At 42.9% G+C, this 19,549-nt stretch overlaps 1 protein-coding gene across 2 annotated transcripts in view; it reads right to left on the bottom strand.

Moving 5' to 3' along the window:
• The window catches only part of tpm4a (tropomyosin 4a), a 35,386-nt gene that overhangs the window by 12,364 nt on the left and 3,473 nt on the right, over positions 1-19,549 (bottom strand). The window contains exons 1-6 of one of the 2 annotated variants that reach the window (XM_008292595.1): positions 14,883-15,499; positions 1,497-1,630; positions 1,271-1,388; positions 1,113-1,183; positions 814-1,023; positions 384-768 (exon numbers count right to left, since the gene is read on the bottom strand). In XM_008292595.1, the coding sequence (XP_008290817.1) occupies positions 744-768; positions 814-1,023; positions 1,113-1,183; positions 1,271-1,388; positions 1,497-1,630; positions 14,883-15,014 (690 nt within the window). In that variant the 5' untranslated portion in view covers positions 15,015-15,499 and the 3' untranslated portion in view covers positions 384-743. Of the gene's footprint in view, positions 1-383; positions 769-813; positions 1,024-1,112; positions 1,184-1,270; positions 1,389-1,496; positions 1,631-14,882; positions 15,500-19,549 lie in introns of those variants that run through there. The other variant, XM_008292596.1, reaches the window with a different exon arrangement.

Below are 19,549 nucleotides of genomic sequence, written 5' to 3'. Positions count from 1 at the left end.
ATGAGGAAAAACAGATTGAACACATGCTCTGAGTGCTTCAGTACTACAGCTGTACTGCTTGGTCATCGTCGTGGAAAACGTCGTCTACATGTGCGTGTTTCTACACATATATGTTCATTTATTCAGAAGTTAATCTTTATTCTTAGTGCATTTTTGTTTGTCATCATCTCGTGGTGGATGAAGCTCAGAGAAGAGATGTTATCAACACATTCATCGCTGTGAATTATGAATATTCTGCACATTTAAAACCCTGAGCAATGTCTGTTTTTCTTCATATATATACTAGAACATGTGCAACATCTTTTTGCTTTTTCATACTTCTCTCTGTATTTCTGTTCATGTAATAATCAGTGCACGTACATTTTGGTTTATTTTCTATTTTTCTGCTGATATTTCTTAAATGTTTGTCCGTCCTCTTTCCCCACTGTGGGATTAATAAAGGCTGCTCTCATCTTATCATCAAGACCTTTTGGTTATTATAAAAAAAGATCTTTGTCTCTGCAGAGAAAAGTAACTGAACTCTAAATGCACACAGAAGTTCTTATGATGAAGTCTCGCTCCGGTTTCCAGTGTTTCTGCCCCTCAGGCTCTTCCTCACCATCTATAATTACCGATTGCTTGGTAAATAAATAAAACACGCAAAACACACATGTGGCTGGAGTTTTTTCCGCCACGTTCTCATGTGTCCGCCGAGTATTTGATAAACTAAGTTGTTTGCGGAAAAACTATTGCACCTTCAACTTTCACCGCCGCAGCCTGTAAACGAGCGTCTGAGCGCGCTCGTAGCTTCGAGCTCGTTCACGCTAAACGTGCAAAACGCTGTGATGCAAAGGACTGTGAGACGGGAAGGCTGACGTCCTGCCAGCTGCAAAATCTGACTGGAAGTATGGATATGGGGATGCAGACAAGAAGAACCACCTTTCAATGTGTGAAACTCCCACACTGACCTTCTCAGACTGGGCTTCTAAGGACTTCAGGTTGTTGGTCACATTTTTCAGCTCCTCCTCCAGGTCACTGGCTTTACTGTGGCCACAAACAAACACGTTCTTGGTTTTAACGTGAGAATAACAACAGAGAACATCTGCGCGTTGAGGCGAGTTCACCGGGTTTACCATTCTGAGAGCTCGGCCCTCTCCTCGGCTCTCTCCAGCTCCCCCTCCAGGATCACCAGCTTACGAGCCACCTGAGACCACAAGCAGGAAGATTTTAGGAGATTTAAAACATGACATGATAAAAACTGATTCATTATATGACTTTGTGAGGGCCTCACCTCCTCGTATTTGCGGTCGGCCTCCTCTGCGATGTGTTTGGCCTCCTTCAGCTGCATCTCCTGGATCTCCATCTTCTCCTCGTCCTTCATCGCTCGGTTCTCGATCACCTTCATCCCTCTGATGGACACAGTTCAGTTAACATTCTTGCAAAAACACTTGGTTTTATGGTTTGTTTTGTGAAAGCCAGGTGTCTCGGTGAAGCTGTTTGTTGTGATAAAAACGGACCTCTCGCTCTCATCTGCAGCCTTCTCCGCCTCCTCCAGTTTCTGCAGCGCCGTGGCCAGTCTCTCCTGGGCTCGGTCCAACTCCTCCTCCACCAGCTGGATCCTACGGTTCAGAGCTGCTACATCTCCCTCCGCCTGAGGAGGCAAAAAAAGACCATTTTAGTCATTCAGTCCACTTTGAGTCACCTGAGCTGGCCTCCCTTCCCCCCTTTGCCCCGACGTGAACCAGAAGAAGGACACAAAGAGGGCGGCCGAGGGAAACTTAACAAAAAATAGAAGCAGAAACCTGTAGCTTCATTTTGAACATTTGTGCAGAACAATCACCTCAGCAACCCTGCAGCGTGCACCGGGACGTGATTCTGTAGAACTAAACGGGTTAAATTCACATCTTGTATTTAAACTTTTTGCAGAACTGAAAATGAAATGAGGAAAAAACAGATAAGACTCAAAGTTTATCTAGAAATCAAGTGTCCTGCTAGTTTGGTTTTGATGTCTAATCAACAAAGTCTACGTTTCCTTGACAACGATCGCTATCAGAAGGGAAATATCAGTTTTTTTTTAAAATCTCACAGGGGCACGACTCATGAGCCAAGTTCCTCATCGGAAATGACAAGTTTCAAACAAACTGAGGCACCACTTTGACACCAAAGCTGCTTCTGGTTTAAAAAGTGCAGAGATTTGCATGCTTTAGATGCACTGAATGCTAAATTAAGGCATGATTGTTGCATTGTAGTGACTCATTTTTCCATGTTTTTACGTGTTTGTATAAAATACGTGCACAAAACTAACACTTTGGACAAAAAAACTTTCATGATTTTCCAGTTTTTTTCATTGCAAAGAAGCACAGACGACACCTGCGGCCATGTTTTGGTCGAGGAAGCTGCAGAAACACACAGCACAAAGACGATACAGAAGTCATATTCTGACTAAAACATCTGATACGATATTTAAATACTTGCTGCTGTGACTACGGGGGAATATTTATCCTCATCGTGTAGTCATCTGCTCGTCTGGCTGAGAGGGAACTAAACCACGGCCCCATAAGTAAGTGAGACAACGTAATCTGGTCTTCGGGGTCGCTTCCTGTTTCACAAATCAATAGCTGAGGAATAACGAGTGAAGCAGGAGGCAGCTGGAGGTCTTCTTCAGCAGCAAGTAATAACCAACTGATGGAACCTGAGCACGAGCTGCTGCAAGTCAAATCCGTTTTAATACGTGAAGATCGCACGACTTTATATCTGAATGAAGCGGCTACAGAAAGCAAATTTCCGGCGACGGTGAACACAGAACTGGGCCAAGCGAGGAGGACAAACGGCCTTCTTCTCATTTGCCCTCGGTAAACAAAAGACAGCGAGAGGAAAAAGAAAGCAAACAGACAACTACACAAGAATTTCCTCTGCAGGCCGGAGGGTTTATCCAGCCATCATCTCCCAGGGAGCCGCGCTCAAACCCAAAAACACTCCACACAAAAGACACTGTCCGCTCTTAAAATGTCAGTTTACAGCCCGACAGCCAGGACCAGCGCCGCGTAGCTGCACTTTTGAACTGCTGGAACCCGGAGAGCTGACTGGAGTTCACTCCTGAAACACCAAGCAGCTGGGATTTCTTAGGCAAACAGACGCTATTCTGTGCACAGGGCAGCAGTTAGTAGGTCAGTGACTCATTAGCCAGTCATTCGGTCCACAAGTCAGCCTGCCAGTCAGACCAACAGTCAAAGCGTACAGGTGGGTGAGTCACTCAGCCGAGAGCTTTCTGTCAGAAAAACTGTCAGAAAGTCAGTTTGTGCTGAGAATGAATAGACCTTCACTCCAGGCCAGACTTCCATTCTGTCATAGACTCAACAGTTCAGGAAATGAACGCATGGTTTCCTGCTCGCTGGCAGCTGGCAGCGCTCCTCTTTATTTTAAATTCCTTCATCTTGTCTCCATCTCATCTCAGCCACTCAGCGCTTCCGCCACTTATTCTCTTCCCCCCTCTGCCAGGTCTTCCCCCAACGCTGCCGGAGGTGGGAGGAGGCCGCTGATACCAGACCGGAAGAGTCTGCTGTCTGCCTATCGCTGACGTGTCTGAAAACAGCCAGTAACCAGACGGAGGAAACCCCAGCCCCCCGGCAGGCAGAATGAATGAATGAAAGAAATCATAAATCGCTCGAAAACACCTTGAAACCTCATCATCCCTCCTGCAGGTCTGTCAACGCCGCCGCCGCCGCTGAGAAACGTCACAGAGAATTCAAAAAAAGAGCTGCGCCTGAAATAACAGATATATCGTTACTTCCTGAGTTCCTGAGTGAAGCAACGTGAAGAATAGCGTCTGCACACTAAACACAACACGCCATTCATGTGCTTCAGGTCTCACACACACACACACACACACACACGCCCTGTAAAACAGACTCTCACACAAAACACCACAATAACCGGCCCGTTTCCTGCCCCGCCAAATGTTTGTCGCCACACAATCACACACACAAAACCCAACTGATGCCGCCGTGGAGGAATCTCACTCCAACGTGTGCCTCGACCGTCATTAGATTTTCACCATCACGCAGGAGGAGGAGGAGGAGGAGATCCCCGGACGGACGGACAGAGACGGCGTTGTGTCAGAGAAGAAGCTCTCAGTTTGTGTTTTCGAGCCTCCAGTTCACCGAGCCGTGACCGAAGAAGAGCCGAGCCTTTCCTGTAAATCCTAGAGGTGCTTCTGCAGCTTTCAAACAGAAAACCACAAGATGTATTTACAGCCTTTTGCATGCTTGTTATTTATATCTGTGACCCTCATTCCTGTTATTTCTAAAGAACTGTTCTTTTCATAATGTCTCATTGTTCTTACACAGCATTGAGATCAGTCACTTTGCATTTCTCTGCACAGACTATATGAGACAAATAAAGACTCCTAAATACTGTATTTATGCCTTTTGATGCTCTTTTATTGCACCACAACTTAATTCTTTGAGTTGCACCTTAGTTTTCTGAAATTGACACCTTAAATTTCCCCAAGAGAAAGAATATGAAACGCTTTATGTATGTATAAACCTCTGACTGATGCACTTGAACAGATTTGCATTCAGTTCCAGACGATGAACAGCAAAGACGTTCTCTTCTATCTGACTCTATCCCTAATAAAGAAAAGTGAAGTGAGCTTAACGCTGCAACACCCAGAACAGATTCTAACGCCGCCTTACAAATGAGGATCTAGAAAAAGGTGACAGGAAGTCAGCTGGCCGACATCCTTTCGTTTCCGCCCTTCGATTGTTCTTTTCTCTCAGAGCCGGTGTTCTCCGTCTCTCTCTCTCTCTCTCTCTATCTCGGCCAAGCCTCTTCCTTTAGCACCCACTTTGCATTCTCCAGCTGCCAGGGACGCTCGCTGCCTTATATGGTAAAACAAACTATGGAGAATGTTTGTGGTGGAGTATCAGGGAGATTGTGGCGCGCACACACACACACACACACACACACACACACACACACACACAGAGTTTTTTTAAGAGTCCTGGAGGACAAGTAGCTGCTCTGTTATCATCAGGGCTTAATATGTAACACCAGCTTTCTAAGAGCCGCTCGCAGCGCCTGGTGACGGCTGCCAGCAGAACGAGGCGACTCTCGACTCGTCGGGTCCGTTGCTGAACACTCATATCTGTACGGTGAAGTTCAGGTGGTTGGTTCGACTTAAAGACAGGAAGCGAGGGGGAATAAAGCCGCCCCGCTCTGTACAAAGGTGACGAAATGTGCTTACCGGCGATTCTCAGCATTCAGCACCGAGTATCTTGTTGGTTTAATCTTTTAGTCGACGGAGTTAAAATAACTTTTGGTGAGACTGTCGCCTCGTCCGACCCAGTGAATGTGGCAAACAGAGGCTTTATATTTACTGTGCAAACATGACAGCGGAGTTAATCTTCAAATCTAAAGTTTAGTGAGAAACTGTTTACCTCCAAGTTCATGAACACAAAGTACAGCGCGCTGGAATACACTTAATGAGATGCATAACCGCAGGATAAAATGCTGTAATGTTGTTTTCAAGATTTAAAGGCAGTGTGTTCAGATACACGGCTGCACTTTAGAATAAAAAAATAATCGTAAATGCCACTACATGAAGTAAAACAAGAAAAAAACCCGAAAATCTAATTGGAGCAACTTAATATTGGCAATAGCGTCAACTAAACATTGTGAGTAAATCCAACTTAAATTTGTTGTTTTCAAGATTTAAATATTGAGTTTTCAAACACAAAACCACAGTTAAGAATAAAAATATGTTGCTGTAGAATGAAGCAGTTCCTTAAAGCCACAACATGAACAAAAACGTAAAAAAGAAAAACTACTGAGGACAGTCTAGTTGGACCAACTTAATTTTCTAAGTAATTTAAACTCAAACTAGCTGGTTGTTGTTTTTTAAGATGTAAGAATCATGTGTTCAGATACACAACTGCAGCTCAGAATGAAAACAAGAAGCAGTTTCTTCAAAGTCACAACAAAACAACTAAAAACTACCAAAAAAATCTAATTGGATCAACTTAATTATCACTTGTAATTGCGTCAACTAAACATTGTGAGTCACGTCAACTCAAATTTGTCATTTTCAAATACAAAACTGCAGCTCAGAATAAAAAAAAAATCTTGTTGCAGAATGAAGTTTTTTTTTTTTTTTTTTTAAAGCAACTGCAAAAACAAAAACATGAAAAACAGCTAAAGATTTTTTTTTTTTTTTAAATGTTTGCCAGCATTCAAACTCGTCTTCATAACTGCGGTAACAGAGTACATGAGACATAAATATTCCCAGGAGGAGTTAGTAATCGACTGCTATCAAATAAAAATATAAATAAATTATAATAAGAAAACTGCATTTGAGGAAAAACTAATTCCACTAACTCGATTTAGTTTGTTGGTCAAACATAATGTCATTAGAAGCTGATGTAACTCAAACAGACTGATGCAAACGCTTGTATTAGCTTCTCCTCGGTGACTCTAATCATTATTTTCCAGAGCGCGGGACTCCTTCACCTCCTACATCCAACATACATCCTCGAGGTAAACAGGCCGCCGCGGCCGCTCTCGGAGATGCAGCACAGATCTGCAGGGAGCGACTGAACGAGTACCTGAGCGCATCACATGCATCAGAGCCCAGATCAAGGACAAGTGAAAGAGGAATCTAATTACTGGCTGATTCCAGGGCAGTGGGCTAATGAGCTGCACAATGCTGTTGGGGTTCAGGGGAAGTTATTCCTGACATCGCCGCCGAATGTGTGTGCGTGACAGAGAAAGTGTGTAATCTACTCCCATAAAGATGTGGCATGCAAAGACAGAGAGGACGAGCCGCTCGGTCATGCAGCCTGATATGTAAAAGAAGGTCATTTGACATCCAGACAAGCATCTCTGAGCTCCGTCTGTGCTAAACGTAATTTGTCACCATTTACCAGTATGAGTACATCCTGACTTTAAAAAGAAGAAGATCTGGGTTTAAGCTCAGCCAGTCTAATCCTCACCAGAGGCTGATTGCAGCCCTTTCAGACATCCACGAAGACAGAAAAAAAGGAACCAAACTTTTCCAGAGAAGTCACAGCATTAAAATAAAACTGTTGACACGCTGCTCTGGGGCTCAATGAGCAGCAGTTCCATCGACATGCATGAATGCAGCCGTGAAGGAAAAGGCCCAGTGTGCTGAATTAAAATAGTTTGAACATGACTGCACGCTACATGACACAAAATATGATAATCCATTTGCACTGAATGCCATTTCATTACACTAAAGCAAGCTTAGCGTCGCTGGTACGAACTGTACCATCCATTTATTTAAGGTACGGTTCTTCATGTACTGTCTGTGTTACTCTACAACTAAAGGTTCTTAATCAGCTGCTGATCAATTGATCACTGGGTCAATAAAAAAACAAGAGAACAGTAAGAAAGGTCCATCACAGCTTCCCAAATCCCAAAATGGCATCTTCTGACATGTTGTTCTGTCTGTCAAAGAACCCAAATCATGAAATGTACGATAGTTTAAATTCTTTCATGTACAGTTCATATATAAACGTTCTCAGTACATCTGTAGTTGTCAAATACATCCAGTGTGTCCTGATGTTTAGTTTGAGTCCAGAAACTGATTGAAGGTTTTAGGGATCTCTGTATTCTAAAGTTGACTTTTCTTAATATTTTACATGTTTATGCATCGATTTAGGTGAAAAAGAACGTCAATAAATGGTCAGAAACTCTGTTCAGCTGCTTGTTTATCAACCTAAACGTCATAATGCAAATTAAACTGGTCAAAAAAAACATTTTGAAAAAACACATCAGAACCATTTAAATGGTACCACAAAGCACCATCCTGAAACTGGTTCTTAATAAAACACTATCTTTAGTGGAGCAGGAACCATTTTTGCTGCTTCTCTGAGGCATCTTTCGGGATTCTTTGAAGAACTGTTTGCAGAAACGTTTCATCGCTTCCAGGTTCTTTGTGGAGCTAAAACAGATTCTTCTATGGCATCACTCTGAGCAGCCATCTTTGGCTCCATTTAGCTCCTTCAGTTCTCCTGAGTGAACAAATATATTGTAGTCGCTGCCTGAATGGGAACCCGCAGCCTTGAGCTGCATAATCAGCTCAGCCACAGGCCACTAACATGGGAGTGTTCCCCTGGATGCCAGCGACTGCCAGAACGCATCAACATGTGGCAGTTATATTTGGAAAGTTGAGTTATTCCCAGGGAGAAAGTCCAAAGAAAACAGTGAAAACCAGGAAATAACTCTTTCCACAGAGACCGCTGAGAGTCCCGCCAGAAAACCTCCACCGACCACAAACATACGACACCTTCAGCCGATCCCGACAAACTGATGACAGGATGGAAGTTAACTTCATCATGGAGGTGATTTCTGAGTGACTTCCTGAAATTAACTTTCAATATGAGATGTAGATGGTATAAAATGCATAAAGGCAAAACTGCATCAGAAAAACACTGACATTACAGGAGTTTCTGTAAAAGATGCATGAGTTGCAGAATGAAAACATGAAGGAGTTTCCAGCAGATGTGTTGATGAACTATATTTAGAAAGATTTAAACATCCTGGGGTGATTGGGGTGACTTTGTAGGCAAGTGCATCTGCACAGAAGATTAAAAATAATATTTAAAAAGGCCATTTGGAGCCCGTCTCATTTGGTGCAACGCCACCCAAACCAGGTTATTCTTTGAAACAGGGCTGCAACTGATGATTATGTCCACTGTGAAATATTTTTCTAATGACTGTCTGGAAGTCTCGATGAGGTTTTTGGTCCAGAAAACAGCAAAAAAATGGTGAAAATGTCGATCAGTTTGGCTTAAAGCCCAAGAAAACATCTTCAAATATCTTGTTTTGGTCACGACCCAAAGATATTCACTTTACTGTCGTAGAGGAGGGAAAAAAAACCCAGAAAATATTCAGTTTCAGGAAGCTGGAGCTTTGTTTTATAGTTTATTTGAATAGTTGGTGATTAATTTAACAGCTCACAACTAATTAATCAGTTATGGCAGCCAGCGTACGGAGCTTTGTGGTGCAGATTTAAATGGTTAAAGAAATAAGTTGTGTTGCCTCCTGTAGTGACAACAGGTCTGAGCTGTTAGAGCTCCTGTTGTTGGTCAACATCGTCCTAAAGTGAATTTAAAGCAACTGGAACCAAATCAACCTTTTCAGTGTTTCTACACATGTGAAGCCTGCATGTCAACAAACTCCAAGTCTGCTTAATAAAGTTAAAAAACAGGTTTTATCAGACTTTTGTTGTAGATCAGTGACTGAAAATGAGATCTATGCAAGTTGAAAGCAGCAAAAAAGCAGCAACCTGATGAGTTTGAGTTAGTTTATGATGCAGAAACGATATGTGGTGCAGCTCACTAACAACCGTCTCACACGTAGAAAACAACATCAGCACACACACAAAATCAAACGTCATCACGATGCTGCAGACGCAAAAAACAAAGGCAGCAGACATAGATTCTATATTTAAAGATTGTTTGAAATCAGCAGCTGAGCTGCTTTGCTGTGAATGAGCTTTAAGTCGACTAACAGGAGCTGATGTGAACCCTGATGATGCTTTAAAGTGTCACTGAAGTTGTACAGAACCGACTGAGCCATAGAAGTATATATCATCTTACAGCAACCTGTTTATTCTTTTATTTGCATGTAGTTTTTTTTTTTTTTTTTTTTGCTCATTCATGCTTCAAATAATCATACTTTTTGAAATGTTGGTACAACTGTTTTATCATCTTGGTTTCTGTAGCTGATGTTTCTTCACATATCTGAGTTCTGGGGTGTGGCTGGGTGGGTCGGTGGGTTTAGTTATCAGAACTCCTTTAAAAATGGACCTGCTTCATAAATTCAGCATCAAAACTTTTGCAGCTTGGACGCTAATGTGCTTTTCTGACCCACAATCCTTTGCGCAGTCACATCAAGAAGTCTGGCGGGAGCAGAAACAAACTTGAACCGCTGAGCGCACACATGGCAGCTCGTTTCACGTGACGGACCGCGACGGCGCGATGTGATGACGAAGCAGGGCGACCCGACTCTGAGCATTAAACTGTGAACGTACTCGGTGAGGGCAGCAGCGGCACGAAGTTACAGTAAAAAGACAAACGCAGCCGCCGAGTCTACCACACACACTAATCTTCCTGTTGATCGGAGCTGGAGCTCAGGGACAGGAAGTGTTGGGAGTAGAAGCACAGGAAGCGCTGGACCAGAGTCGGAGAGCGACATCCTGGGAGGGGCGGTCGGAGGGCGGCGGACGGAGGGAGGGGAAGCTCAGCGAAGGTTGGCGTCCAACTTCCCCTTTTTAGGATGGTTTCAGAGACGTAGGCCACATGTGTTGCTGCAAACAGCAGCTGTCACCATGGCGACTGCATGAGTTATTCAAACGTTTAATCGTCTATTTCTTCATTCTGTGTTTGTGCATTTTTGTTTCTACGTTAGCGGAGCGACGTTCAAACAGCTCAGCAGGTTCCAAGAACAGAAAAAGGCTTGAGGTTCACCTAAGGAGACGCGTTTCCATCCCCTGGAAGGACTTTTGTTTTCGGAAAGTTGGACTCAGCGCTTTTATTATATGATCAGGAAAACTGATGGAGATTCAGGGTTTTGCTTTTGTCTCCCGCTCGTAAAGCGCAGACAGTGAAATGGGACTGATCCACAAGACTCTGCAAAAACAGGAAGAAACGATAAAAAAACGTTCCTAAAATATAAGAAACAAAGAGGAAAGAGAACGTGATGCAGGATTAAACTTACAAATCTGTGTATGCTGTCCTGAAAAGCTCCTATCCTTGGACAAACCCATACCATCGTCCATATTGTGTAAGACAACAAACCTGCCAACAACCCAACAAACTGTGTTGAAGTTCAGCAGCGTTTTTCTGCTCCGCCTCACGCTGCACACAATAAAGGAAACAGATCATTTGGATTCTGCTCCTTTTATGTCTTTTATTGATGTTTTAAATGAACCGAGTCATCATTTTCAGAAGAAGTTTGTCTCTCACAAAAGCAACAGCGGCCTCTGAAGTGTGTTTCCACGTCATAAACAGCAGATAATGTGGTTCATCTGTGCTGCTTCATCACTGAACCATCGACTCTTACTTTGAAAGCTGCTGCTGTGAGGACTGAACAGCTCACTGAGAATAACGGCTGTGAATAAAACCGTTAACCGAATAAGACCATTTCTGAGGGAACTTAAAGCATTACTGGGTGGTTGAGCAACATCTCCAGTAGTGTAACTAAAAACAAAACGTTCAAGAAACAACACCAAGCCGTCGTCTTTGTGTTCTTTCTGTCGAGCATTTTTCAGTCGCCTCCACATTTTCAAACAATGATTCATTACGCTCAGCGAGGTTCCTGTTTTGATCTCCCCGTGCTCCGATGAAAGAGGTTCTGTGCCAAAGAAATAACTGCAGGTTGTCCTAATTATTCACAGATGGCAGCGCACCAGCGTCGCCACACGAACCAACGGACGCTCGGCTCCACTCGTAGAAGTGCGACACGTGAAGCTGCATGAGAGGCCTGACGGGGACCGAGTGGAAGAACTCGTTCCAAAAGTGTAACGCATCCACTCGGATGGTGTCGCCGCCAACCGCCGCCCCCCGCTCAGCACAAACACTCTATAGGAACTGTAAGCACATTTCAGTTCTTTATGAGCCTTTATTGATGCGTCTGTCAACAACTTTAACCATCCGTGACGCATCGAGAAGTGGATGCTGGTGTTTAAAGTGGCAATGAGCAGCCGTGTGATGCAAAACAGACGCAGCCACATGAAACATGACAGCAGTAGATAAAACTAAAACACATCGTCGTATGTTGGCCTGAAGCATCGAAATAATCAGTTTGTATGCATATATACACATACATGTGTAAATAAATGACCTCTAACATACTGATTTCCATCTGTAGGCTGAATTCTGAGGACGTGGTCGCCCCTAGCAACGGTTTAAAACGACTATACTGAAATATGTGTTTTTTTTTTAGAATAATGGATATACAGTTAGAATAAAACTAATTTTTTATTTATTAAAACTATTTTTGTTAATTAATGTCCCTGTAGATGTGATTTATTGGATTTTATTTAATTTATTCCATTTATTGATTGATTGATTTTGTATTTCTAAAGCACTGGGAGATTATCGATTAATTTCAATAAAAAGAAATGATCTCCAAGGTACAAATTTTAAATTAAAGGTAAGGATGTATTTTGTCCTTAGAAGCTGCTCAAAACAACTATTTTGCAATGTGTGTCTTCTTTATTTATTAAAACATTTTTTTTGTACAAACTTAAGCTGTTAATGTCACCATATATGTTATTTATTACACTTTATTGATTTACTGATTGATTAATCGTGTTTAACTCACTGAGAGATTACTGAACAATGTTGTTACAATAACAGAAGTAATTCTGCTGTAATTTATCTTTATTTAACGTTAAAACATTAATAAAAGTGTCGTGTTTCACTAACAGAAGAACAAATGATGACACATCAGCAGAAGTTTTCTGCGTGTCGTTCTTCTGACTTCACTGTTTTGGAGTTGGTTCCTGCTGCAGGCTGGACTTCACTGAGCAAAAACAAACGAGACGCGAAGGCATCCGTCAGCGAATCACAGCGTCCCACTACGCCGTGTGGAAGGAAGGCATACGTTCCACTCGCTTAGCAACACACACAACAACACAAACATGCTGTCATCCTCACAAACTCACTGATGTCACCATTAGAGTCCATATCAGCCCGACTGCCCACAAGCCCAGCAAACGCCCAGTTGTCAAATTAAAAAGGTGCCCTGTTACCTAATAAGCAGCCTGCAACAAAAGGGGTGAGTCGTGGAGCTCCTTTCATAGAGCCAGCTGCCATATCTTTACAGCCACACCTTCCCCTCCCACTCGCCTTCAGTCCCTCAACCTGTCCTGTCATTAAAGCGGCTCTACGCCGAGGATAAGGCACCATAAAGCAGCACGTGAAACAAGTCGAGACTGTTACCTAACCGTGCTGCTGCTGCTGCTGCTGCTAAGCACTTTTTACTCCTTTCATAAAAAGGAAAAAACCTCGGATGTGGGCCGAGTCAAGAGACAGGCAGGTGACAGACAGGAAGAAGAAAAGAAAAGACTGATGAGTCACTTTTGTCACATCTGCTTTGAGAAACTGACCATTTGTGGAACTTCAGCAATGACTTGAGCTAATTTCAGCTCAAGTTGAGCAACAACTGATAGTGTGTGTTGGAAATAGACTCCAAATTAACACATCTCTTCATTACAAAGAGCCGTTTGGAGCCTTTCTCATTTGGAGTGACTCTGATAAAACTGAATTGAGGCTGAAGCTTCTGATTGTCACCATCATCGGTCAGTCTGTTGATTATTTTCTCGATTACTCGGTTAGTTGTTTGGCCCAGATGACGCCCTTTCATCCACAACACAAACATAATCAGCTTAAAGTCACAGAGGAGGAAAGAAACCAACAAATATTCTCATTCATGAAGCTGGAATCAGATCATTTTAACTCAAACCGATAAAAACAATGACCTAAAAGTTTACAGCTCAGTCAGCAAATTCCAAAAACCCTCCATTAAAACTTCACAGCGATGCATCCACAACGACAAACACAACGTCCAAAGCTCTTATTACCATTATTGGTTTATCTGTTGATTACTTTCTAGATTAATCGATTCATTCTTCAGTCTATGAAACGTCACAAAATGGTAAAAAATGCTCCAAAAGCCCAAAGCAACGTCCACAAACGTCTTCTATCCTCCACAACACAGAGATACTCAGTTTACTGTCACACAGGAGGAAGAAAAACAGCAAATATTCTAATTTAAGAAGCTGGAAACAAAGAAATCTGACTTAAATGGATCCATCAGTTACCTAAAAGTGAACAGCTTGGTCAGCAGATTTAAAAAAAAAAAAGAGAAAAGAAAAATCAGCCCATGACAACATCAGAATGACGTATTCAAACATCCAGAACCCAAACATGCAGCCAACTGTCCCAGAACGCTGAGAAAACCAGCAAACACTGACGTTTATTGGCATAATTAGAGATGAAGCGACGATCCAAATTGTTGCTTCTGAACGTGCGGCTAATTTTTCCAGACTGCTCCCTTTGAATCCCTAATAACAGACGAGCATCACGTCTATCTGGCTGCCCTCTATTTTCATCATCTGAGCCTCCAGGCTGGAACACATCCATCCTGCTGAAGTGCCACTGAGCAAGTCGCTCAGTCTCATCCTATAGGACACTTCAGGTCGTTAATTTCATCCTACTTGACTCCCTGCTGATCCAATTAATGACTTTATTAGTTTACAACCTGATCATTTATTGTTTTACAGGTTTCCTATATGATACGATCCACTTTATGGAGCCTTTAACGGGCAGAATTCACCATTTGTGTGTCTAAAACTTTGATTTTTTACAATTTAAATGATGCTTTAATGCCAAAATGTTTAAATACAGTTTTAGAAAATGAAATGAATGAATGAGTTTAGAGCCAAACACTGCCTGGTTAATCTCTCAAAGCTGATAAAACCTGATTAATAAGCGGCAGTAATGATGATTTAATTAGCATTAGCAGGATCTCTAACTTGTGAAGCCTAATTAAAGTGTGCACAGTGTGTCTACGTGGTCCACATTATTCACTAGTTTTTTTTTTTTTTACAGCGGCCTGCAAGTCAGAGCCCACTGAGCATGCGCAGAGACCTGCAGGAATCCAAACTTTTTTTTTTTTTTTTTTCATTAGAGACCAACGCCTTGCATTGTGGCACAATCACGCCCGCGAATGAATCAATGGCACGAACTAATTAGACTTTTTCTAAGAGCCTGAGAGGTGAAAACGAGCCTTCTCCGAGCGGCCCGGTGCGTAAAGGCGCAGCGCAGAAGGTTTACAGAGCAGAGAAACGGCTAAGAAAGAGTAGATTGTCTCACTTTCTCTCGCAGCTCCCGTTCACTGTCCAGTTCTCTCTGTAGGACCTGAGCCCGATCCTCCGCGTCGTCGGCCTGCTGCTGCAAACACTGAATCTTCCTCTTCACAGCATCCAGAGAGTTCATACCTGCCATTGTTCGCGCTTTTCTGACTTAAGTTAAGACTACGAGTGGGAAAAAGGACTGATTCTGGGTTGTGCAACAAAAAAGAAAAAACTGTTAAGACACGCTTCCTGCTTATTTGGTCAATTCAGATGATTACAGTCAGGAAAAAACGAGTTGGAAAGTTGGTCTGAAATGAGGAGGGGAGAAAAATAAAAGCGTCCTGTGCCAAAGTCTTTGGAATGTAAAAGGAGTCGCTCAAGTGCAAGATAGAGAAAAAAAAGTTATATAACGAGGAGTGTCCAGGTGATCTCCAGGCGCTTCCTCTGCTTCGTGGGAATGAAAAAGCTCATGAGCGGCTCGAGAAAGTCGTCCTCTGGAATGTACGCAGCGGATCTGTTTTTCTCTTTTTTTTGGTCCCGGACACTTTTGGAGTTTGAGGAGGATTAGAAAAGCTGCGCGGTGAGGAGGCTGAGAAGCGCCAGACTGAGCCGGAGGAGGAGAGACATGACTGGGACGATGAGGTCACAGGGGGCGGGGCCTGCCCGGCTCTGCGCGCGCGTGTGCGAGGAAGGGCGTGCGTGTGCGCGTAAAAGCTGATCCCTGTGACTGATGTGATCACTGCTGCCAGACTTCCAGGAGAGAAAAGAAAACTGAGGATGAATGACTCTCAGACTGTAAAGCAGCAGAACACACGAACTTTTAGCTTCTTCAACTGGACCTGGAGGTCAGAGCTGCTCTGTCAGTTATTTCAAGTTCAATCAGCTGAGAAAGACAAGTTTCACTGCTGATTTACAAAAATGAACAAACTGTAATTTGGTTGAATAAATAGTAAAAGTGCAAAACTACACTGTAAAAAAAAACATTAAAAATACTGAAAATCTGGAACCCAAGAAACTAAAAGTAAAAATGATGGGATGCTGTGACATCCGTCCATCATCTCTACACCTTCATCCTCACCAGGGTCATGGGGGGTGGAGCCTATCCCAGCTGACTCAGGGTGAAGGCAGGTTCACCTGGACAGGTAACCAGTCTATCACAGGGCTACACTTAGAGACAGACAACCAAGCACACTCACATTCACACCTACGGACAATTTACAATCACCAATTAACCTCAGCATGTTTCTGGACTGTGGGAGGAAGCCGGAGAACCCGGAGAGAACCCACGCTGCACGGGGAGAACATGGAGACTCCACGCAGGAAGATCCCGGGTGTCCTCACTGGGACACGAACCGGCGACCTTCTAGCTGTGAGGCTGCGACGCTAACCACTGAGACACCTGCAGCCCTAAAATAATATTTATTAATAATATTTTCAGAAGATTCAAATGCAGTAAAACTGCCTATTTTTACAGTGATGCAACATAAAGGAACACATTAATAAATGTAAAGAATGTTAGGCTTTTTTAAATCTATTTTCTTTTATTTCTTTGTACAGTCAACCTTTAAATTAATACATATTTTCCCTGTGGTTTTATGTATTATCTACAATTTAAAATAAATAAGAAAATTAGGAAAATAATTTTTGAAGAATTATCTACTATTTTAAATTTTTTTTATGACACTGAATTTTGCTTTCAAATGGCAGCATGTCAGTGAAGCTGAATCAAAACTGATGAAGTTTATGAATTCTTGTTTCTGACAAAGAAATAAATTTTAAAAATATAAAATTATATTTAATTGTATTCCATCACGGTGGACCATCGACTTAAAGAGCAGGTTAAATTCACAAACATCATCCTTGACCGTGTTAAGCCCCCTTAATGCTGCCCTGGTTTACCCCCCTGGACGAGGCCAGATACCCTCTGGGGTATAAAATAGCCTCGACTGGTTTATAACTCAGAGGAAGTGGCGGTCTAGGCCAGACTATTCCCTCTGGTCCAGCTGATCCAACCACTATTTCACTGTCTACAGGTTGTTTCAGACAGGAGTTATTTTTCTGGCTCTTTTACAATCAGAGGCGCCACATTTTTCAGGCAACAGCATCGATTCATCACATCAAGGCTACCGGTGGTACGATGCTGTCGCCTGCTATTCTCAGAATAATAGTCGCGATTCTTCAGGAACGCCTTCCTTTGTCGGATGTCGGATACAAAACACAGTTACGAACAATGTTAGTACATGTTGTACTCCATAAATACATATATTGTTTTCAAAAACACACAATAATTCAGCAGGGTTGCTAACCTGGAAGTTGCTCTTCAAAAATAAAATTGACTAAAATAAGCTCAGTGGACGTATAACACTGGTGCTGGACGAGTGCTCTGTATCAGAGAGTATCCTTAATTAGGGCGTCTGAAGTCTGTATTAAGACAAAACTGCATCCTTACCTAAATGGCTGCAACATGCTGCTACTCATGCTATCTAATTCTATGGTTTCTCTCCACAAATGCTGGAAATTAAAGTCTCAAAAGAAAATACGGACAAAACAGTCTGAGAGGATAGAGTCAGTTTTTGGTAAAACAGCAGCTTGTAAATATGCAGCCAGATATTAGTTTAGCTCTGAAAGGTGACAAAAAGGCCGGAAAGCCGACGATATGATGATGATGTGATGCTCTGTGTCATATGGTTCTTAGATTCAGCTTATAGTAGTTCATAGCTCATTTTACATGCGTGGTTCAGCTGGTTTTGTCTGTTGTGAGCTGTGAGATATTGACTATATTTCAAAGTAAAAGCACGTGTTTTTTTGTACAGAGCACTTTTTTTTATATATAAGAAATACAGAGTTAAAGAGGCAACCAGTTTCCCAAACTGGCCAAAATTATTTCTCCTATAGTGTCTGATCTCTAAATATAAAAACAAATCTTAGAAAACTTGGGTCAAGACGGTGAATCAACTCAACATGAGAAGCAGCTCGACCTTCAACCTGAACTTTTAACTCACTCTCATAGATTGAATATTCATCATAAATGTTCCTTCTTTTGAGGAACCATGTTGGTGTTTACCTCAAACAAACATCTCCTCCCACCTGCCTGCTCCCAGACGATGCTTGTCTTGTAGGCGTTAAACAGATTTACGCTCCATCTTTTCACATTTCTGCCCGTGTTTACCTTCAAACACTAACGAGGTCGACGTGGTTCCAGGTGGGTTCGGCTCAAATTCGCTCCCCGCTGGAGGAGAAATCTCCCACAATCAGTCTCATGTGTTGATTGAGCCCCCTCGCTCTGATTTGCCCCTTGCACCGGAAAGGCTAGAAGCATTGATTTCATTAGACGCAGGAGTGTAGGGCTTTCTGTTTGCCTTAGCTGCATTCCTCACATACCAGAGCCCCCCCTGCCTCCCTGCCTGCCTCCCTGCCCACCCGCCTGCTCTCTGCTTTCTCCACCCGGCCAGCAGCCACCACAGTCCAGCCTTTCCCCCTGAAAGCTGTTGCTGCCTTATCAATACCTGCACCGACACTTCGCCTTTAGTTTCCTGCATCTTGAGCTTTATACTCGATATCAGCGACGACCTGAATACGAGCAGCTCCTGCAGGTTTCCAACCAGGTCTGTGCGAGTTCACGTGTAATGACCGGACTGCTGCCTCCAATAAGCGCCATGTGGAGGGAATTCATTTAAAGTGGAGCACGGCGGCTTTACTACTCGTGATTTCGGGGCAGGATTTCACTGTAAATGCAAATAAACGTTACGGTTAAAAACGTCTATTTTTAACCAAACTCGCTCCCTTTTTTTTCCCTTTTTTTTCTTTTCCACTCGCTGCAGGACACCCAGGAGTGGAAGCTACGCCTAGTCAGGCCTCAAACCACAACGCCGGCAACTATGTTTTCCAGGGGCCCACTTGACCCACTTTACATGTGAGGCTTGCTCAGAAGAGTTCTCAGAGTTTATTTAATCACGGCGTGAGGATAATCCAGCATGTCTCAGCCTCCAGCTCTGTGTCTGTACGGCAGCCACTTCCCTTCCCTTTGTGTGTCGTACAGCACAGCGTTTCCCGGGGATATCCTCCATGAGGCTCAAACAATACCACATCTTGGTGGAAGGTGGGAGAGCTGCTGCTTTTTTTTTGTTGTTGTTGCATGAAGCTGCTTCGTAATCCTGCTGGAACCACTTCCCAGATTCTTACTATTAAAATGCCATTACGCTGATAAACTGGTACGGACAGCATTTTATCTTTATCTCAGATATAATTGATTCCCCCGGGCTTCGGCTGACTTCTTTTTTTTTTTCTATCTGTGTCACACACAAGCACACACACAGCAGCAGTCAAACACACATCTGTGCACACATGAGAGGAACCACCAGTGACAGATAAACAGCCGTGTGGTTTGCGGCTTTGCCAACAATCTAAAATATGACCCTTTTTTTTTCCAGATTGCAGCTGATTAGCCACAGGAGAACCGTCTGTTCTAATGTTCTGCCCAAAGTACTGAAATAATCGTTTATTAGAAACAAAAATCGTCATCCTCGGTGGTGGAAAACGTGTTCGGATCTCAGGAACGTCTGCTCTGATTGGCTGATTGGCTGTGAGGAGCTAAAAATAAGAAATTCTGTTTATGGAGATAAAATTCTTTATCCCAAATATCTCATCAAACTCTGGTTTAACTGCATCGTGGGTAATGTAGGCCCG

Source organism: Stegastes partitus, unplaced genomic scaffold, assembly GCF_000690725.1.
Source record: "Stegastes partitus isolate 25-593 unplaced genomic scaffold, Stegastes_partitus-1.0.2 Scaffold820, whole genome shotgun sequence".
Taxonomy (NCBI): domain Eukaryota; kingdom Metazoa; phylum Chordata; class Actinopteri; family Pomacentridae; genus Stegastes; species Stegastes partitus.
The sequence above is the reverse complement of the archived record's forward strand: the minus strand, read 5'-3'. Positions and strand labels throughout refer to the sequence as shown.